The sequence below is a fragment of the Triticum aestivum genome, chromosome 1A, assembly GCF_018294505.1.
Source record: "Triticum aestivum cultivar Chinese Spring chromosome 1A, IWGSC CS RefSeq v2.1, whole genome shotgun sequence".
Lineage (NCBI taxonomy): Eukaryota > Viridiplantae > Streptophyta > Magnoliopsida > Poales > Poaceae > Triticum > Triticum aestivum.
Genome location: NC_057794.1, coordinates 512,872,204 through 512,889,465, shown reverse-complemented (window position 1 = coordinate 512,889,465; position 17,262 = coordinate 512,872,204). Strand labels below are relative to the sequence as shown.

At 47.9% G+C, this 17,262-nt stretch overlaps 1 protein-coding gene across 2 annotated transcripts; it reads right to left on the bottom strand.

The window, feature by feature from the left end:
- Nucleotides 1-8,660: 8,660 nt before the first annotated feature.
- On the bottom strand, nucleotides 8,661-15,289 carry LOC123061459 (receptor-like serine/threonine-protein kinase SD1-8). 2 transcript variants are annotated; one of them, XM_044484590.1, is made up of 8 exons: nucleotides 13,902-15,289; nucleotides 10,844-10,978; nucleotides 10,528-10,703; nucleotides 10,152-10,362; nucleotides 9,826-10,063; nucleotides 9,585-9,735; nucleotides 9,164-9,489; nucleotides 8,661-9,067 (listed from the first exon to the last, which is right to left on the bottom strand). In XM_044484590.1, exons 1-8 carry the CDS (start codon nucleotides 15,205-15,207, stop codon nucleotides 9,043-9,045), a joined length of 2,568 nt encoding a protein of 855 aa, XP_044340525.1. In that variant the 5' UTR covers nucleotides 15,208-15,289; the 3' UTR covers nucleotides 8,661-9,042. The 2 variants fall into 2 exon arrangements, with proteins under 2 accessions (XP_044340525.1, XP_044340520.1); XM_044484585.1 differs by having other exon boundaries at nucleotides 10,528-10,706; nucleotides 13,902-15,288.
- Nucleotides 15,290-17,262: the final 1,973 nt, after the last annotated feature.

The window sequence follows — 17,262 nt, the reverse complement described above, 5'->3', positions numbered from 1 at the left end:
CCCTATATATAGTGGGGGAGAGGAGGGACTTCATACCTTGAGTCCTTGGCCTTTGGTTGCCTCCTTCTCCCTCCCCAACACCTCCTCCACCTCCTTATTGCTTAGCGAAGCTCTGCCGGAGTACTGCAGCTCCATCAACACCACGCCGTCGTGCTGCTGCTGGTGCCATCTCCCTCAACCTCTCCTCCCTCCCTTGCTGGATCAAGAAGGAGGAGACGTGGCTGTTTCCGTACGTGTGTTGAACGCGGAGGTGCCGTCCGTTCGGTGCTAGGATCTCCGGTGATTCGAATCACGTCGTGTTCGACTACATCATCCCCGTTCTTTGAACGCTTCCGCTCGCGATCTACAAGGTATGTAGATGCATCTATTCACTCGTTGCTAGATGAACTCCTAGATGATCTTGGTGAAACGAGTAGGAAATTTTTTGTTTTCTGCAACGTTCCCCAACAAACAGTGCATGCATGCGTGGCATCCTTTGTTTGTCTGTCCCGAAAGGTTACTGAGAGCGGGCCAATTGTTGATGGTCACGAACAACAACGCCTTAAGGTTAAATTCCTCCTGTCTGTGCTCATCCCACGTACGTACACCGTTTCCATTCCATAGTTGTAAAAGTTCTTCAACTAATGGCCTTAGGTACACATCAATTTCGTTGCCGGGTTGCTTAGGGCCTTGGATGAGAACTGGCATCATAATGAACTTCCGCTTCATGCACATCCGAGGAAGGTTATACATACATAGAGTCACGGGCCAGGTGCTGTGATTGCTGCTCTGCTCCCCGAAAGGATTAATGCCATCCGCGCTTAAAGCAAACCATACATTCCTTGGGTCCTTTGCAAACTCATCCCAGTACTTTCTCTCGATTTTTCTCCACTGCGACCCGTCAGCGGGTGCTCTCAACTTCCTATCTTTCTTTCGGTTCTCACTGTGCCATCGCATCAACTTGGCATGCTCTTCGTTTCTGAACAGACGTTTCAGCGTGGTATTATAGGAGCATACCACATCACCTTCGCAGGAACCCTCTTCCTGGGGGGCTCGCCGTCAACATCACCAGGGTCATCTCGTCTGATCTTATACCGCAATGCACCGCATACCGGGCATGCGTTCAGATCCTTGTATGCACCGCGGTAGAGGATGCAGTCATTAGGGCATGCATGTATCTTCTCCACCTCCAATCCTAGAGGGCATACGACCTTCTTTGCTGCGTATGTACTGTCGGGCAATTCGTTATCCTTTGGAAGCTTCTTCTTCAATATTTTCAGTAGCTTCTCAAATCCTTTATCAGCCACAGCATTCTCTGCCTTCCACTGCAGCAATTCCAGTACGGTACCGAGCTTTGTGTTGCCATCTTCGCAATTGGGGTATAACCCTTTTTTGTGATCCTCTAACATGCAATCGAACTTCAGCTTCTCCTTTTGACTTTCGCATTGCGTCCTTGCATCGACAATGACCCGGCGGAGATCAAAATCATCGGGCACATCGTCTGGTTCCTCTTGATCTTCAGCAGCTTCACCCGTTGCAGCATCATTGGGCACATCGTCTGGTTCCTCTTGATCTTCACCAGCTCCCCCCGTTGCAGCATCACCGTATTCAGGGGGCACATAGTTGTCATTGTACTCTTATTCTTCGCTGTCTTCCATCATAACCCCTATTTCTCTGTGCCTCGTCCAAACATTATAGTGTGGAATGAAACCCTTGTAAAGCAGGTGGGAGTGAAGGATTTTCCGGTTAGAGTAAGACCTCGTATTCCCACATTCAGTGCATGGACAACACATTAAACCATTCTGCTTGTTTGCCTCAGCCGCATCGAGAAACTCATGCACGCCCTTAATGTACTCGCAGGTGTGTCTGTCACCGTACATCCATTGTCGGTTCATCTGCGTGCATTATATATAATTAAGTGTCCAAATTAATAGAAGTTCATCATCACATTAAAACCGAAGTGCATACATAGTTCTCATCTAACAACATATAGCTCTCCAGAGCATCTAATTAATTAAACCACACATTGAAACTATGTAAAACATTTCAATGCGAAAACAAATGCGATCATAATCGCAACCAAGGTAACAATTGATCCAACGGCATAATGATACCAAGCCTCGGTATGAATGGCATATTTTCTAATCTTCAAGCGCATTGCATCCATCTTGATCTTGTGATCATCGACGACATCCGCAACATGCAACTCCAATATTATCTTCTCCTCCTCAATTTTTTTATTTTTTCCTTCAACCAATTGTTTTCTTCTTCAACTAAATTTAACCTCTCGACAATAGGGTCGGTTGGCATTTCCGATTCACATACATCCTACATAAATAAAATCTATGTCACGTTGGTCGGCATAATTTTCATAAACAATAAATGAACCAATAGTTATAAAGATAATATATATACCACATCCAAATCATAGACAGGACGAGGGCCGACGGGGGCGGATACCAAAACCATCGCACTATATAAGATGCAATAATAAAAGTAAGAAAATAATACAAGTATCTATGTAAACATACAAGTAAGAATAGTTTTCCTTTCAGAAAGAAGATAAGAACAAGAGGCTCACCACGGTGGTGCCGGCGATGAGCTCGGCGCGGGTGATCGACGGCGGTGAAGACGGGGACGGGGCATGACGGACCGCTAAACCTAGACAAATATTATGGAAAATGGAGTTTGGAGGTCGAGCTTGCAGAGGAGAAAGCTTAAGTAGTATGGCTCGGGCATTCCATCGAACACCTTGTGTGCATAGGAGGTGAGCTAGAGCACGACCAAGCCCTCTCCCCCTCGGCCAGAGGAAAACAGAGCACTGAGGTGCTCTGCTCGCGAGCGAGGGGTATATATAGGCACCTCATTGGTCCCGGTTGGTGACATGAGCCGGGACTAAAGGGGAGCCTTTGGTCCTGGTTCAAGCCACCAACCGGGACCAATGGTGGTGGGCCAGGAGCGAGGCCATTGGTCCCGGTTCGTCCCACCAATCGGGACCAAAAGGTCCAGATGAACCGGGACCAATGGCCCACGTGGCCCGCCGGCCCCCTGGGCTCACGAACCGGGACCAATGCCCACATTGGTCCCGGTTCTGGACTGAACCAGGACTAATGGGCTGACCCGGCCTAGACCAAAGCCATGTTTTCTACTAGTGTGGAGTGGGATTATCTACAAGCAATAATGTTAAAACTAGGCTTCTCGTAGAGATGGGTGAATATTGTGATGGGCTTGGTAAGGACTGTTAAATTCTCAGTTCTTTTTAATGGCAAGAAACTTGATGAGTTCATTCCTTCAAGAGGAATTCGACAGGGAGACCCAATCTCCCCATACCTTTTTCTAATTGCAGCAGAGGGCCTTTCGTGCCTCCTAAAATCTATTGATGAGTCGTCCAGCTTGAGCGGGTTGAAGGTGGCACCTACGACACCACCGGTTAACCATTTATTATTTGCTGACGATAGTCTGCTGTTCTTTAAGGCGAGTGGTGATGGGGCTAGAGAGGTGAACCAGATGTTGAGTAACTATTGTCAAGCTTCCGGTCAGAGAATTAACTATGGGAAGTCATCGATATTCTTCAGCAGGGGTTGTCCAAACAATGTCAAGGAAGAGATTAAAGGGGTGTTGCAGGTACCTAATGAAACCCTCAATGAGAAGTACTTGGGGATGCCAACTAATGTTGGTTCTTCAAAGAATGGTGCTTCCAAGTATCTTAAGGATTATTTGTGGAGCAAAGTTTAGGGGTAGATTGAGCATACAATGTCTACAGCAGGGAAGGAAGTCTTGGTCAAGGCAGTTGCTCAGGCTGTTCCAGTGTTTTCCATGTTGTGCTTTAAACTGCCAAGGGGTCTGTGTGAACATTTGAACATGCTTATAAGAAAATTCTGGTGGGGCAGCAAAGAGGGTCGATGCAAACCACATTGGGTCTCATGGGAGGCCATGACACAACCAAAGAGTATGGGAGGTTTGGGGTTCAACGATTTTGAACTGTTCAATTTGGCTCTTCTGGCAAAGCAGGCATGGAGATTACTACAAGCTCCTGATTCTTTGAGTGGCAGAATTTTAAAAGCGGTGTACTACCCAGTCAGAAGCATTCTGGAAGCTCAGCTTGGAAGCAGACCTAGCCAGGTTTGGCGTTCCATCATTGAAGGACGGGATGTCCTACTGCAGGGTTTAATCAGGCGCATAGGCGACGAAGCCACGACACAGATTTGGACGGATAACTGGATCCCCCGTGATGAAATATTACGCCCCTATGGATGCATCAGCCAAAACCCTCCGGTGTATGTGTCAGAACTTATTGATCACACTACGACCACATGGAATATGGAGGTGATTTCTTCAGTCTTCATGTCCATTGATGTTTCGGCGATCCGAGCAATCCCTATCTGCACCAGAGCCATTCAGGACTTCTGGGCGTGGCACTTCGAGAGGAGTGGGCGGTTCTCTGTCAAGTCTTGCTACAGGATGCTGGTGGAAACAAAGAAGAGATGCGAAGCATGGCTGGAGGGGTACGCCGGATCATCTAGTATCGATCGTGATCGATCCTCATGGAAGGAATTATGGCAGACTCCAGCCCCAGGTAAAATTAAAATGTTCCTATGGCACCTAGCAAAACAGTCTCTCCCGACAGGGGATGTTAGAGCTCACAGAAAAATGTCCACCACAAGCTCCTGTGGTCTTTGTAGAGCGGCTGACTCATGGAGGCATTCCTCACTTGAGTGCACGGTGGCAAGATGTGTATGGGCCCTGGTCGACGGTGAGTTAGCCGAGCACTTGAGAGAGAGAACAGTCCCAGCGCAAAACAATGGCTGTTCTTTATGAAAGAGTCTGTATCGCATGCGGCCTTTTGTCAAACTGGCCGTGACGCTATGGGCTATTTGGTGGGCATGACGACAGGCTATTCATGAGCAAATTTACCAAAGCCTAGAGGCAATAGACCAGTTCATCAGCAGGTTCATCAAAGAGCTGGAAGTACTAAAACCCAAACCCAGAGAAGCCCGCTTGGGAGGAAAGAGAGGGGTTGCAAGACCAAAAGCACCACCGCCAAGGGTAGCAAAGATCCACACCGACGCAGTTGGCGAGATCCCATGCGGGAGGTGCTTGTGCCGCTGTTTGCAGAGACACCGAGGGAAACTTCCTAGGAAGCTCGTCGCTGGTTATTCACGGTGTAACAAGTGTGGCGTCAATGAAGGCGTTAGCTATTCGCGAGGGGCTTGCATTGGCACAAGACCTCCACCTGCATGATATTATCATAGCTTCAGATGCGAAGCAAGTTGTGCATGACATACAGAATGGAGCTGATGGACTGTACGGGCCAATCATCAGGGAGATTAGCGAGCTTGTTTCCTCTTTTAATTGTAATATAACTTTCGAAGGTAGATTAGCAAATGTAGATGTTGATATACTAGCTAAATTCTCGTACTCTTTGGATCACGGGCGACATGTGTGGTTGCTCCACCCTCATGATCCATTTTGTATCTCACCTCGTGTGGAGTTTGATCAATAAAGCTAGTCTTTACCCTAAAAAAATGTAAACATTTTACGAGGCCCGCAAACCGCCCCCTTCATCCTCTATTTACTCAAAAAAATCTAGGGGTAGCTGGCAATTTAGGTTCCCGGCCCGCATTTAGATCCGCTGCTATCTTATCCCCTCCGCCACCTTTTTTTAGCTACGACGAGAGCAGCCATGTCGAGAGAAAGTGCTGGTCGTGGACGTGGTACCGCTGCCAGTCGCCGCCGTGCGAGCGCCGGCACGACGTGCAGGCCGGCAGCTCCAGCAGCCACACCATCAAACCGTGGCGCCATGAGCAGGCGCACTAGCACGGCGCCCTCTCCCGCAGCGACGGGAGCCAAGGGTGGCACTGCTTCGACGAGCTGTAAGACGTGCTCTGGACATCGGCGAAGGCTATCCGCCGCGAGGCGGAGGTCGCTCAATTCACCACGAAGGAGGCGCTGGACGCCGGTGAAGAGGGTGCCACCGCACGTTTCGAGGCAGCACTCTCGGAGTACGAGCTCGCCGCCTACACCGTCTACAAGTCTGCCTACGAGTACCACCTCGGCGTGAAGCCGTGAGTCGCCGCCGCCCTCTGTTGTGAAGCCATGAGTCACCCCCGCCCTCCATTGTGAAGTCGTTAACCACTGCCATCCACCGTCATGAAGCCATGAGCCGCCGTCGTTGTCGCCGCCTCCGCTGCCCTCCATTTAGTAATATGTTCATGCGGGTGAAAGAGTAACAACATTGTTGCTTTAGTCCAATTGCAACCTCTTTATCGAAATTTTTGGAGTATTTCTTCGAGCAGAGATTGATACCACGAAGAAGGTGTTTCCAAAAGATTTAATTGTAATTCTTAGTTGTAGGAGTTACTTTGTATTGTCTTGAATCTTAGATCCAAATCAGTGTACTTGTAATTGTTATGAGTATGAACAAAGTTACAGGTGATTCTCAAAAAACATATAATAATGATGCCATCTCATTTTAGCATCACATAGAAAATGCCATCTCTTAAATAAAAATGTCATATCTTAATAATTAAAAAAATCATCTCTTAGTAATTAAAAAATCACATCTTTTAGTAAAAAATTACATCTCTTAATATAAAAAATGCATCTCTTAATATAAAAATGTCATCCCTTAATTTAAAAATGACATCTCTTATATAAAATGCCATCTCTTAATATAACAAATTCCATCTCTTAATAAATGAAAAATGACATCTCTTAATAAATAGAAAATGCCATGTACAAAAAAGAAACAATAAAGGGGGAAAATGTTTAAAGTGCCATGTGACATAGTTCAATTATAACCGACCATTTTAAATGTTTCTACAAAAAATGGCATATGGTGAGAAAAGGCCCAGTTAAAGTGTTTTTATTTTGTTTAAAATTGCCACCTTAAAACATTTTATAAAAAAAGCGAGTGATCTACATATATTTTTTCATGCAAAAACTTTAAAAAATGTCATCATCCACATAAAAAACGCCATCCTCTCAAACATTAAAAAAGAAAAGCCCAGCTTAAGCACCACGCGAAAAAAGGCCTTTAAGCATCACACAAAAAATGCCATCTCCTAATAATAAAAATGACATCTCCATATTTTTGGATGGGCGGCTCAAGGCGCTTTCAAAAACTATTATTTGTAATGTTCGTGCAGGTGAAAGAGTGACAACACCGTTGCTCCAGTCCAATTGCAGCCTCTTATCGAAGTTTTTGGAGTATTTCTTCGAGCAAATATTGATACCGCGAAGGTGTTTCCAAAAAATTTCATTTTAATTCTTAGTCATAGGAGTTACTTTGTAGTTTCTTGGATCTAATGTCCAAATCAGTGTACCTGTAATTGTTATGAGTATGAACAAAGTTACAGGTGATTCTCAAAAAGCATATAATAATGATGTCATCTCTTTAAAGAGATGGCATTTAAGCATCACACAAAAAATGCCATCTCTTAAATAATAAAGATCCCATCTCTTAAATAAAAATGCCATATCTTAATAATTAGAAAAAATTCATCTCTTAGTAATAAAAAATATCACATCTCTTAATTAAAAAATACCATCTCTTAATATAAAAAATGCCACCCCTTAATTTAAAAATGCCATCTCTTAATATAAAAAATTCCATCCCTTAATAAATGAAAAATGCCATCTCTTAATAAATACTCCCTCCGTTTCTTTATAAGGTGTATTTCGTTTTTGATAAAACTCCACAATGTAAGATGCATTTCTTCGAAATCCTTGTAATTCCCCTTTTAGCCCTTCATAAAAAGGAAATTATCTCTCTCCCGATTGCATGTATCTCTACTTGTAGTAAAAGAAGGAAAGTATATCTCTTTCGATTGCATGTATCTCTTACTTTCCTAGACTCACTGATTTACTTGCCACTAACCAACAAATTTGCCAAGGGTAATTTCATCTTAATATCTCTATAATTATGTGCCTTGATCACAGTACCAAAAATAATACACCTTATATAAAGGAATAGAGGGAGTAGAAAATGCCATGTACAAAAACGAAACAATAAAAGGGGGGAATGTTTAAAGTGCCATGTGACATAGTTCAATTATAAACTACCATTTTAAATGTTTCTACAGAATGCCATCTAGTGAGAAAGGGGGAGCTCGAGACTTGATCCAAGGTCTCCTAGGTGCGACGGCGCCTCGCTAGCCACTGCTGGCATTTATCATATAGTGACCTACTTTAAAAATCTGGCGTGGCTCAAATCCCGCGCCAAGATACATGCAATCGAATCCAACGGGAGAGAAGGCGTTCGCTTGCAACTGCATTATATCTGACGCTCCCGAGTTAAGATTTCCCTTGTTAACAATTACGTGGAAGGGTTGATTATCCCAAACATTTGAATGTGTTCCTTATCAATAGGTTTTGGAGACATGAGCAAACATTTTTGCATTTCTTTTTCTGCTGATCCGAATATTTGGAGTCCTTACATATCTTATCTTACCTTTGTAGTTGTTCTAAATAATGGGTGCATTACAAAGTTAGGGAACTTCTTTGAGTCATCATATTTTTCGGTTTATACGGTCCAGAGTAGAAGAGTTTGGGGAGGAAACATTTCCCGCTATGTAACGTCGCCCATTTTATCAAATCGATGTCTGTCCGGTATGATCATATAGTGACATGATGCTCACATCAATTCAATAAAGCCAACAAAAAGTAATTATCAACACGAGTAGAAGAAAAGCATCTAGAATTTAGAATACCAACATTGGAAGGAAAGCACCTATCACATCTTTTTTGTTTTTAGAGTCAAATGACATCTTTTCATGTTACGCCCTTAGTACAAAAAAAAGGAGCATCTCATGGGACCCGCGGAGCATACATGTTCCCGAAGGCCCGGGCCGTGCGCCACGGCCTTCCGTGCTCTGGCCCAAAGTAAAGCGGGAATCTCCTCCGTCGCAAAAGAAAAAGGTGGCGCGCCATCGCGCGGCACGCATATTCCTCCCGCCGGCGCCGGTTTCGGAACCCGCGGCCGCCGCCGTGTTCTCCGCGCCCCTCCCATGGCCGGCGGCGACGGCGCCGTCGGCAAGGTCTCACGAACAACTTCAACGCTCATCACCCATCCATTGATTTCTTTTCGCTGTACAATTGCACAAATACACATCTCAACTTTCACCAAAAAAATATATATTCAGTGCTAGGCTACGCAAATCACCAAAACCATGACAGTCTCTACCGGCCCTCGATCATGGTGATGGTCATGCTGTCCACGAAGCTGCAGTCGGCCCTGCTCGACGACGTGTCCTCCGTGCCCGTCGCCGTCGCCGTCGCCGCGGCCCGCCTCGCGGCGAAGCCGGGCTGCTTGGGGGTCGCCAGCGACGCGGCGTCGGCGGCGGCCAGCATCGTGAGCGCCTGCGACATGAGCGGCCGGTCGTCCGGGTTCTCCTGCACGCACAGCAGCCCCACCTTGAGGCACTTGACCACCTCCTCCGACTCGAACGTCCCCTTCAGGGTCTCGTCCACCAGCTCCAGGCTCTTCCCCTCGCTCAGCAGGCTCCACGCCTGCCAACAAGAATTCAGAGATTCAGAAATTTTTCTAAAATTCAGAGATTCAGAGATAGTGGTGAGATATTGACGAGCTACATGTTCAGGCTTACATGTGCTAGAAGGTTTAGGTGGCTGGAGTAGCTGTAGACGCCCCTGTTTCTGATGCCAGTGATGATCTCCAGCACAATGACGCCGAAGCTGAACACGTCTGATTTCACCGAGAAAACCCCGTCCATCGCGTACTCCGGAGCCATGTAGCCACTGCAACAGGGAACCAGCCATGTAAGGATCATCCATTTGTTGCCATGTAGCCACTGCAACAAATTAATTGAATTGCTTGTTGAAACTTACTACGTGCCGACAACTCGAAGCGTATTGATCTCCGAGTCATCGCCGCCGAATATCCTCGCCATGCCGAAGTCTGAAATCTTAGGGGTCATGTCCTTATCCAGGAGAATGTTGCTTGTCTTGAGGTCTCTGTGGACGATCCTGTATCTTGAGTCCTGGTGAAGATACAGTAAACCTCGGGCGATCCCCTCGATTATGCGATACCGGGTTTGCCAATCAAGAAGCATGCTCTTGGATTTGTCTGATAATAATAACACAGGTAAATTAGTATCTGTTCTTTGGAGGACAGGGAACTTTGATGCTCACAGAGGTTAAGTAAGTGCATATACCAAACAGGAAGAAGTCCAGGCTCTTGTTTGCCATGTACTCATATATGAGTATCTTTTCTTGTCCACAGATGCAACAGCCGATCAGTCGAACAAGATTCCGATGCTGGAGTTTCGCTATCAGCATAACCTCATTCTTGAACTCATCAGGACCCTGCGTCGATGCTTGCGAAAGTGTTTTAACGGCTATTTCTTGTCCATCCTCAAGCGTACCCTGTAGTTTCGAACAAAGTATTTTCAATCCGACGCGTGAGAATGTTCTATACTACCATGGAAAACTAGAATGTCATCTTATTGTTATACTTCTTTGCAAGATCTAAAGTGCCGATTTCCCGATGCTTCAAAACTACTAATGAATTGTGTTTGAAAACTTCAGTACCTTGTATACTGGCCCATAACCACCTTCACCGAGCTTGTTGTCAGTTGAGAAGCCTTGTGTGGCTTCTGCTATTGTCTCCAGATCATATATTGGCAGATCCAGATCAGCCCCATGACTGGTTCCTTCACTCGTTAGTGTTCTGCTGTGCAAAACACCACTCCATTTACTTGGTGCTCCTACTGAAACATCATAAGTAGAAATGACAACAGCAAATAAGAGCTCAGTTTTTCTTCCAGAAGTTCTTTATGTTTCGACTAAAGAGAGGCAATGTTCTTCTTATCTGCAAGTTAGAACCACATAGATCATTTGGAATTACCTGATTGTCTTGCTCTTGCCCTCTTTCTTCTCCACCAGAAGAACCCTGCAAGCGCTATAATAGCTGCCAGTACACAGATGCTCACAGCCACTGCAATTATAACGTGCGCCTTCTTATCGGACTTGCTAGGTGCATCTGTGCAAGAAAATCGCGATTTAGTTTGATCATGGACATGGCTGTATCTTATCTACAACATTATATTTGTGTCTCCGTAAAGCTTAGATGTCAATGTACACAATACAGTAGTAAGCACTCATATATTAGTATGATGATGAACATGGTAAGCATTTGGAGATCTGCTGAGAACATTGCGAACAGAACATATTTGCGACCTTGTGTTGATATATTCGCATGTGAATATCGACACACAGACATAGGATGAACACTTGAATGCATCTAGTGAACTCTGCCATTGGTTCACTTTTCTGATTTTTTTTCCTAATTGTGTGATCTTCTGTACTGTAGTATTATGTAATACACATGTTTTTGTATTTGAGACATTGGTTGCGTAGTATTTTGCACATAGAGTACACTAGCTAGCTAGTTCATTTAAAACATTCTGAATGCGTTATGTAGCCCTTGCTTGCAGATCACTGGATCCCGTATGTCAAATGCTGGTAGGTGGGCAAGCCCTACCAGGTTTTTAAGCCTCTCGGGTCCGGGGTCCTGTTCGGTGGGACTCCGAACACAACATAAAGCAAGGGGCTCCATGGCTAGCAATGCTGCATGTGCAAAGTAACTAGCGAAGTAAAGGCCGGTCTGTCGATCCAACATTTGTCCTTGTTGTCCAACAGAAATACTTGACCAAGAGGATGGTCCAGTCACAGCTTGCAAGCATTGCAGCTGAGTCCAGGTATGTTACTGTAATTCTTTTTCTGGGGGTGTCTTGATCGTTACCTAACAGGATATGATACTGCTGCTACAAAACAGTGACAACACCCTTGCCGGTGTGTAGGCCCTTAATAAGATCCACTAAAAAATAACAGTAAATTGCTAGGTGTTTTCCCCCCTCTGTCGGTGTAAACATGCAGTGTATACGCAATTTTGCCAACTGTTTGGGTCCTTGGCAACTGAATCTAATGTCAGACAGACAGACAGACAGACAGAGTGGCATGGCCTCCTTCCTCCCTTACTTTCGGTGATGCATCATCATTCATCGGGCATACACACCTACCTTATGCCTCACACGCGTCAACCACACGTGGAAAACGCACCCCCCACACCTACCATATTAAGGAAAAAAATGCGTGGACTGGGACACTGGTCGGGCGTCATCATCCGTCGCGACGTCCTGCGATTCCTCACGGCATCTGGACTAGACATAGACAGGCAGCATCACCAAATACATACTCGGCCCAACGGAGACACCTAAATTTGGCCTGGATGCTCCTCGCTTCACCACTAGCAGAGCAGGGCCGACGCTGAAAAAAGCGAGGCCGACGTGCGGAACTGCTGCTAATCTGTCAGGTCAATTTCACTGGTCTCCCTCCCATGTGGCTATGTTTTTCAGGTGTGCACTGTGTGGTGGTGCAGGGAGGAGCGCATGCATGATTGCGCTGCCGCCACCCAAGCCGTCTTCCTCTTCCCTGGAGCTAGCCGGAGGTCTCCGGCTGCTTGCTTGGGGTGGACTCGACTCAACTGCTGCATTGGCAAACCGTTGGAGCGGACCGTCGGGTCTACATCAGGGAGATGATCTGAAAGCCACAGCGCCAGGATACCACTGTACTTTGTACGCGTTCCGGGCCTAATCGCATTCAGGTGGCCGAGCTTAAAATTTATCCACATGTATAGGGTGGACGATGGAGATTCTCTTCTCATCAACTGTACGTCTGTACCCCTTGCAAAACGGGAGCCGCCTAGCTCACACAGTACAGATGTACCTCATTTGTCGCTTCTGAATGAAGATCCATGGGATCGACATGGGGTATCCATCAGGGTGGGCATCATCATCAAAGCTGTTCTAGAATCATGTTTGTGGTGTTCGATTGTTCATTTTTCTAATAAGTGGCGATTACTGATTACACTACCGGTTGCTGCTGTCAGCTTGCGCTCTCTCTGTAAAGCGCACTCTTGCTGATCGCGCAGAACAAATGCTCATTATCGCGGTCCAGCTCAGGTGCACGCTTCCTGCCGTCTTGCCGGACTGTTAACAAACCCAATCAAAGGAAGATACATTGACAAGAGCCAATAAAGAGATCAAGAAAAAGGTTCTAGGGTATATCAACATCAACTTTCCCCCAATTTCAAAAAATAGCATAATCTTTCCTCCAATTTCAAAAAAACATCAACTTTCCTCCCCTAAATAAAGCTTTAGAAGCCACAACAATTTTATTCTTTTGACGGGAAGGCTTACTTTATTAATCAAATGATAGTTACATCGCCCGCTAACAGTATGGTGTCTTCAAGCTTACGTTTCCTCGAGCCGAGCAAGGATTTATATTAGCCCATGCCCTCAACGCCTCAACATACTATATGTAATGGTTGCTTTGTTTGCAGATTTCTCAGGATTTGATGATCACAACCTCTCATCTAACCGAGTGGTAGTACTCAAAGTTCATTCATAATAAGAGGACAGTTGCACCGCATTATGGTATGACTATGCTCGAGAATAAGTTTGACCATGCCCAAAGTTAACAATTCGTTGAATTACTTTCCTAATTCCTCCTAAAAAGTGGCTTCCACTCGAAACAGAACAGTGCAGCAAGGCCCCTCACTGACTAAACAGCTGTGCAAGATCTAGTTCTAACATTTTTGATTTTCCCACTAGCTGGTGCTCGATCGGGACAAACTAAAGCCGGCACTCTGCACATGCCAAAAGCTAAATGCCTAAGTTAATAATTAACCCAAAACAAAAAGTTTCAGATGCCAGCCCAAAGTTGCCTCCAATCTAATTAATCTATCTGTGCTTGGACCAAAGGATAGGATGGAACAAATTTTCACCTACCAAGAACCATCATGGGTAATCACATGCCACATTCCATTCGAATTTATAACAGTAGAAAATTGTAGGAAAAAAAACGAGTGCAAACGGAACGGAGACACGTAGGCCGGCACGTACCGAGGTCGGCGGCGGCGAGGCGCACGTAGAGGTCCTGGCCGAAGTTGGGGAACACGCGGAGGTCCTCCAGCGCGCCGCCCCACATCACGCACCCGCGGTGCCCCGGCGCGCCGCTCAGGTTCGCGTTGGCGTACGCCGTGCAGGAGCAGTTCCGCTGGCACCGCTGCGCGCACTCGGCGAGCCCCGCGCGGTAGTCCACCACGGCGGCCGTCGTGTCCGGCACCTTGGCGTGCGCCATCAGCGCGAACCCGTCCGTGCCGTTGCCGCAGTCGAGCGGCGTCGCGCGCGCGCACCCGCCCCGGTTGTCCCGCAGCGCCCACGCCTCCGGCGACCGCGGCGCGAACCCGCGCAGGCACTCGCACACCGGCAGGCTGTTGGGGTCGCACACCCCGTTCGGCCCGCACTGGTTCACGGCGTCGCACTGGTCCTTGGGCGCGTACCAGTACATGTTCCACGCGCCGGCCGCCCACACCCACGTCCACCGCTGTAGCAGCCCGCCGGCGGCGCCCGTGCTGTTCAGCGCTAGCCGGGAGACGATGCTCGAGTTGGCCACCTGGAAGCTGTAGCTCACCTCCTTGGCGCTGTTGACGAAGCTGAAGTTGAAGCCCATGTAGGTGGCCGTGTCCGGGACGCCGGTGAACTGGAGCCCGTCCCAGGGCCCCGACCGCCACACCTTCTCCGCCCCGTTCCAGATGAACACCTCCGGGTCGCCGGTGGTGTCCATCACAGCCACCACCGGCCCCGGGGACGGGTCGGAGGGGCTCGTCCACGCCGTCAGCGTCATGTTGGCGCCGGTGCGGAAGTCCATCCCCACCCGCATCCCCGGAATCAGGGTGTCGGTGGGGTGGTCGAACCCCTGCCACGCCACGGCGCCGCTCGCGTCGGAGACCACGAGGTTCCCGATGTCCAGCAGCCGCGCCGTGCACCTCCCGGCGCCCGCGCCCGGCGCCGGGGGGGCCGACCAGACGACGGTGGAGCTGGCGTCGGCGACGGAGAGCGTGCCGTCGGCGGAGACGGACAGGGTCGCGCGCGCGTTGCGCTCCACGGGGCCCGGGACGGGGTCGGCGCGGTTGGCGACCCAGACGACGGTGCGGACGGGGACCTTGGCGTACCACAGCCCGATGTAGGTGTTGTTGGAGCCCGGCGGCGTGAAGAAGCCGAGCACGTAGCTGCCGGCGCCGGGCGAGACCAGCGTGTCGTTGCCCCTGAGCGGCTGGCCTGGCGAGATGGTGTCCCGGGCGTGGGAAGCCGACGAGAGCAGCAGCAGCAGCAGCAGCTGGAAGAGGCGTAGCTGGTGGCTTGCCATCGCCGCGGCAAGGGGTGGCCGCTTGTGTACAACTACTGGGAGTAGCTATTTTAAGCTCGGCAAGGATGACGGGTGCATCTTTCTGGTTTGTTATACGGAGTTTTCAGCAAAGCCGGCGTTAAAGTTCGGCAAGTGCTTCTTCGATTCTAAAAAAAGTGTCGTCGAATTTTCTAAGTTATTTTAGGGCCAGCGCGCTCGGCGCCGGTCGACCGGCCAAAATTTCGACCGGCAGTCTCCCGACCGTTCGATCTATGTCTTATTGGCCACATGATTAGATCCCTCCCTCAGGGCCGTCTTCCTTCTACAATTGTCTTCCTCCTGTAAATACAGCCACGTACCTTCCGCACAGCGACGCCGCCTCCTTCACAGCGACCCTACCCCTCGCAGCCGGTCTCATCGCTAGTTGTGGCACCACTGCCGCCACTCTTCATCGCCTACGAGACACCTTGACGCATCCCCCGTAGCAGCACGCCTTGCCTCGTTTGGCGGTCATGTCGAACGTCGTTGCAACCGTCATACCTCCAACGCCACCCCCGCCGACGGCCCTCGCCGCACGGGTAGCAAAAAGAACTCATCAGTAGTAGCTTTTGTGGTTGCCGGTTGCAACAAATCAGGATTTCAGCCCGTCGCCACCTCCAAAACACTCCAACCATTGCAGCAAAAGCAGTTGCTGGTTCCAGCTCTGCTTTCAGTCCGTTCCAGCAAACTCATTTGTTGGTTCCACTTCCACCTCCGCTCTTGGTTTGTAAAAACCACCAGGGGAGATACGACAAGGCCGAATGGGCCATGGCCCGCCCAACATTTTGAAATTTGTGCACTTTGTTTTACTCCTAGGCCTTGGAACACCGTTCGATAGGTTGTTTCCTTGTTTTTAGCCCGTCCAGCAATGGGCTTGAAGCTCCACCACTGGCAAAAACCACATCTACTGCTTCCAACTCCGACTTCAAACGGTCCCAACATCTGTGACACACGGTTGTACTAGTGGTATCTGATCAATCAGAGCCAATGGCGGGAGGTGGACAAAGGAGTTTGCAGTCATGGCCAATGAGATGCCGGTGGTGTTTGGAAGAGCTCACGGCGATGCCATGAGCTTGCTCGGGTGGAGTTGGGAAGAAAGAGAAGAGAGAATATATCATTGCTAAGGTGGAGAAAACAAGTGGAGTAGGAGCCCGTGCGGCTGGATAAGGTAGATGACCTGAGCGCTACATGGCCCCGACCAGCTGAAATTGTAGCCGGTCGGCTGTAGAGAATCATTTCAACAGAAAAAATATGTCGACTGGCATTAGGCCATCTCCAACGACATCATTCACCATTCTTCTGCTTGTCCAGACTAGACTCTCCAAACTAGAAAAAGTCTCCAATGCAAATATGGTGGACATGTAAAAGGAAGAGGACAAAGATTATACTTGTAAAATAATAGCTTACAAGTTCTATCATAGGTATTGGAGGCTGCATACCCAGCCGTCTCCTGTTGGAAATATGCCCTAGAGGCAATAATAAAATGGTTATTATTGTATTTCCTTGTTTATGATAATTGTCTATTGTTCATGCTATAATTGTATTGATAGGAAACTCAGATACATATGTGGATACATAGACAACACCATGTCCCTAGTAAGCCTCTAGTTGACTAGCTCGTTGATCAATAGATGGTTACGGTTTCCTAACCATGGACATTGGATGTCATTGATAACGGGATCACATCATTAGGAGAATGATGTGATGGACAAGACCCAATCCTAAGCCTAGCACAAGATCGTATAGTTCGTTTGCTAAAGCTTTTCTAATGTCAAGTATCGTTTCCTTAGACCATGAGATTGTGCAACTCCCGGATACCGTAGGAATGCTTTGGGTGTACCAAACGCCATAACGTAACTGGGTGGCTATAAAGGTGCACTACGGGTATCTCCGAAAGTGTCTGTTGGGTTGGCACGAATCGAGACTGGGATTTGTCACTCCGTGTAAACGGAGAGGTATCTCTGGGCCCACTCGGTAGGACATCATCATAATGTGCACAATGTGACCAAGGAGTTGATCACGAGATGATGTGTTACG

Excerpts from the sequence above, each read along its gene's own strand:
- LOC123061459 (XM_044484585.1), bottom strand. The coding sequence starts at position 15,207 with ATGGCAAGCCACCAGCTACGCCTCTTCCAGCTGCTGCTGCTGCTGCTG. Across the intron at positions 10,707-10,843 it reads GGCAAGAGCAAGACAATCAG|TAGGAGCACCAAGTAAATGG; the intron begins GTAATTCCAAAT and ends ATGATGTTTCAG. Across the intron at positions 10,064-10,151 it reads CCTGGACTTCTTCCTGTTTG|ACAAATCCAAGAGCATGCTT; the intron begins GTATATGCACTT and ends TATTATTATCAG.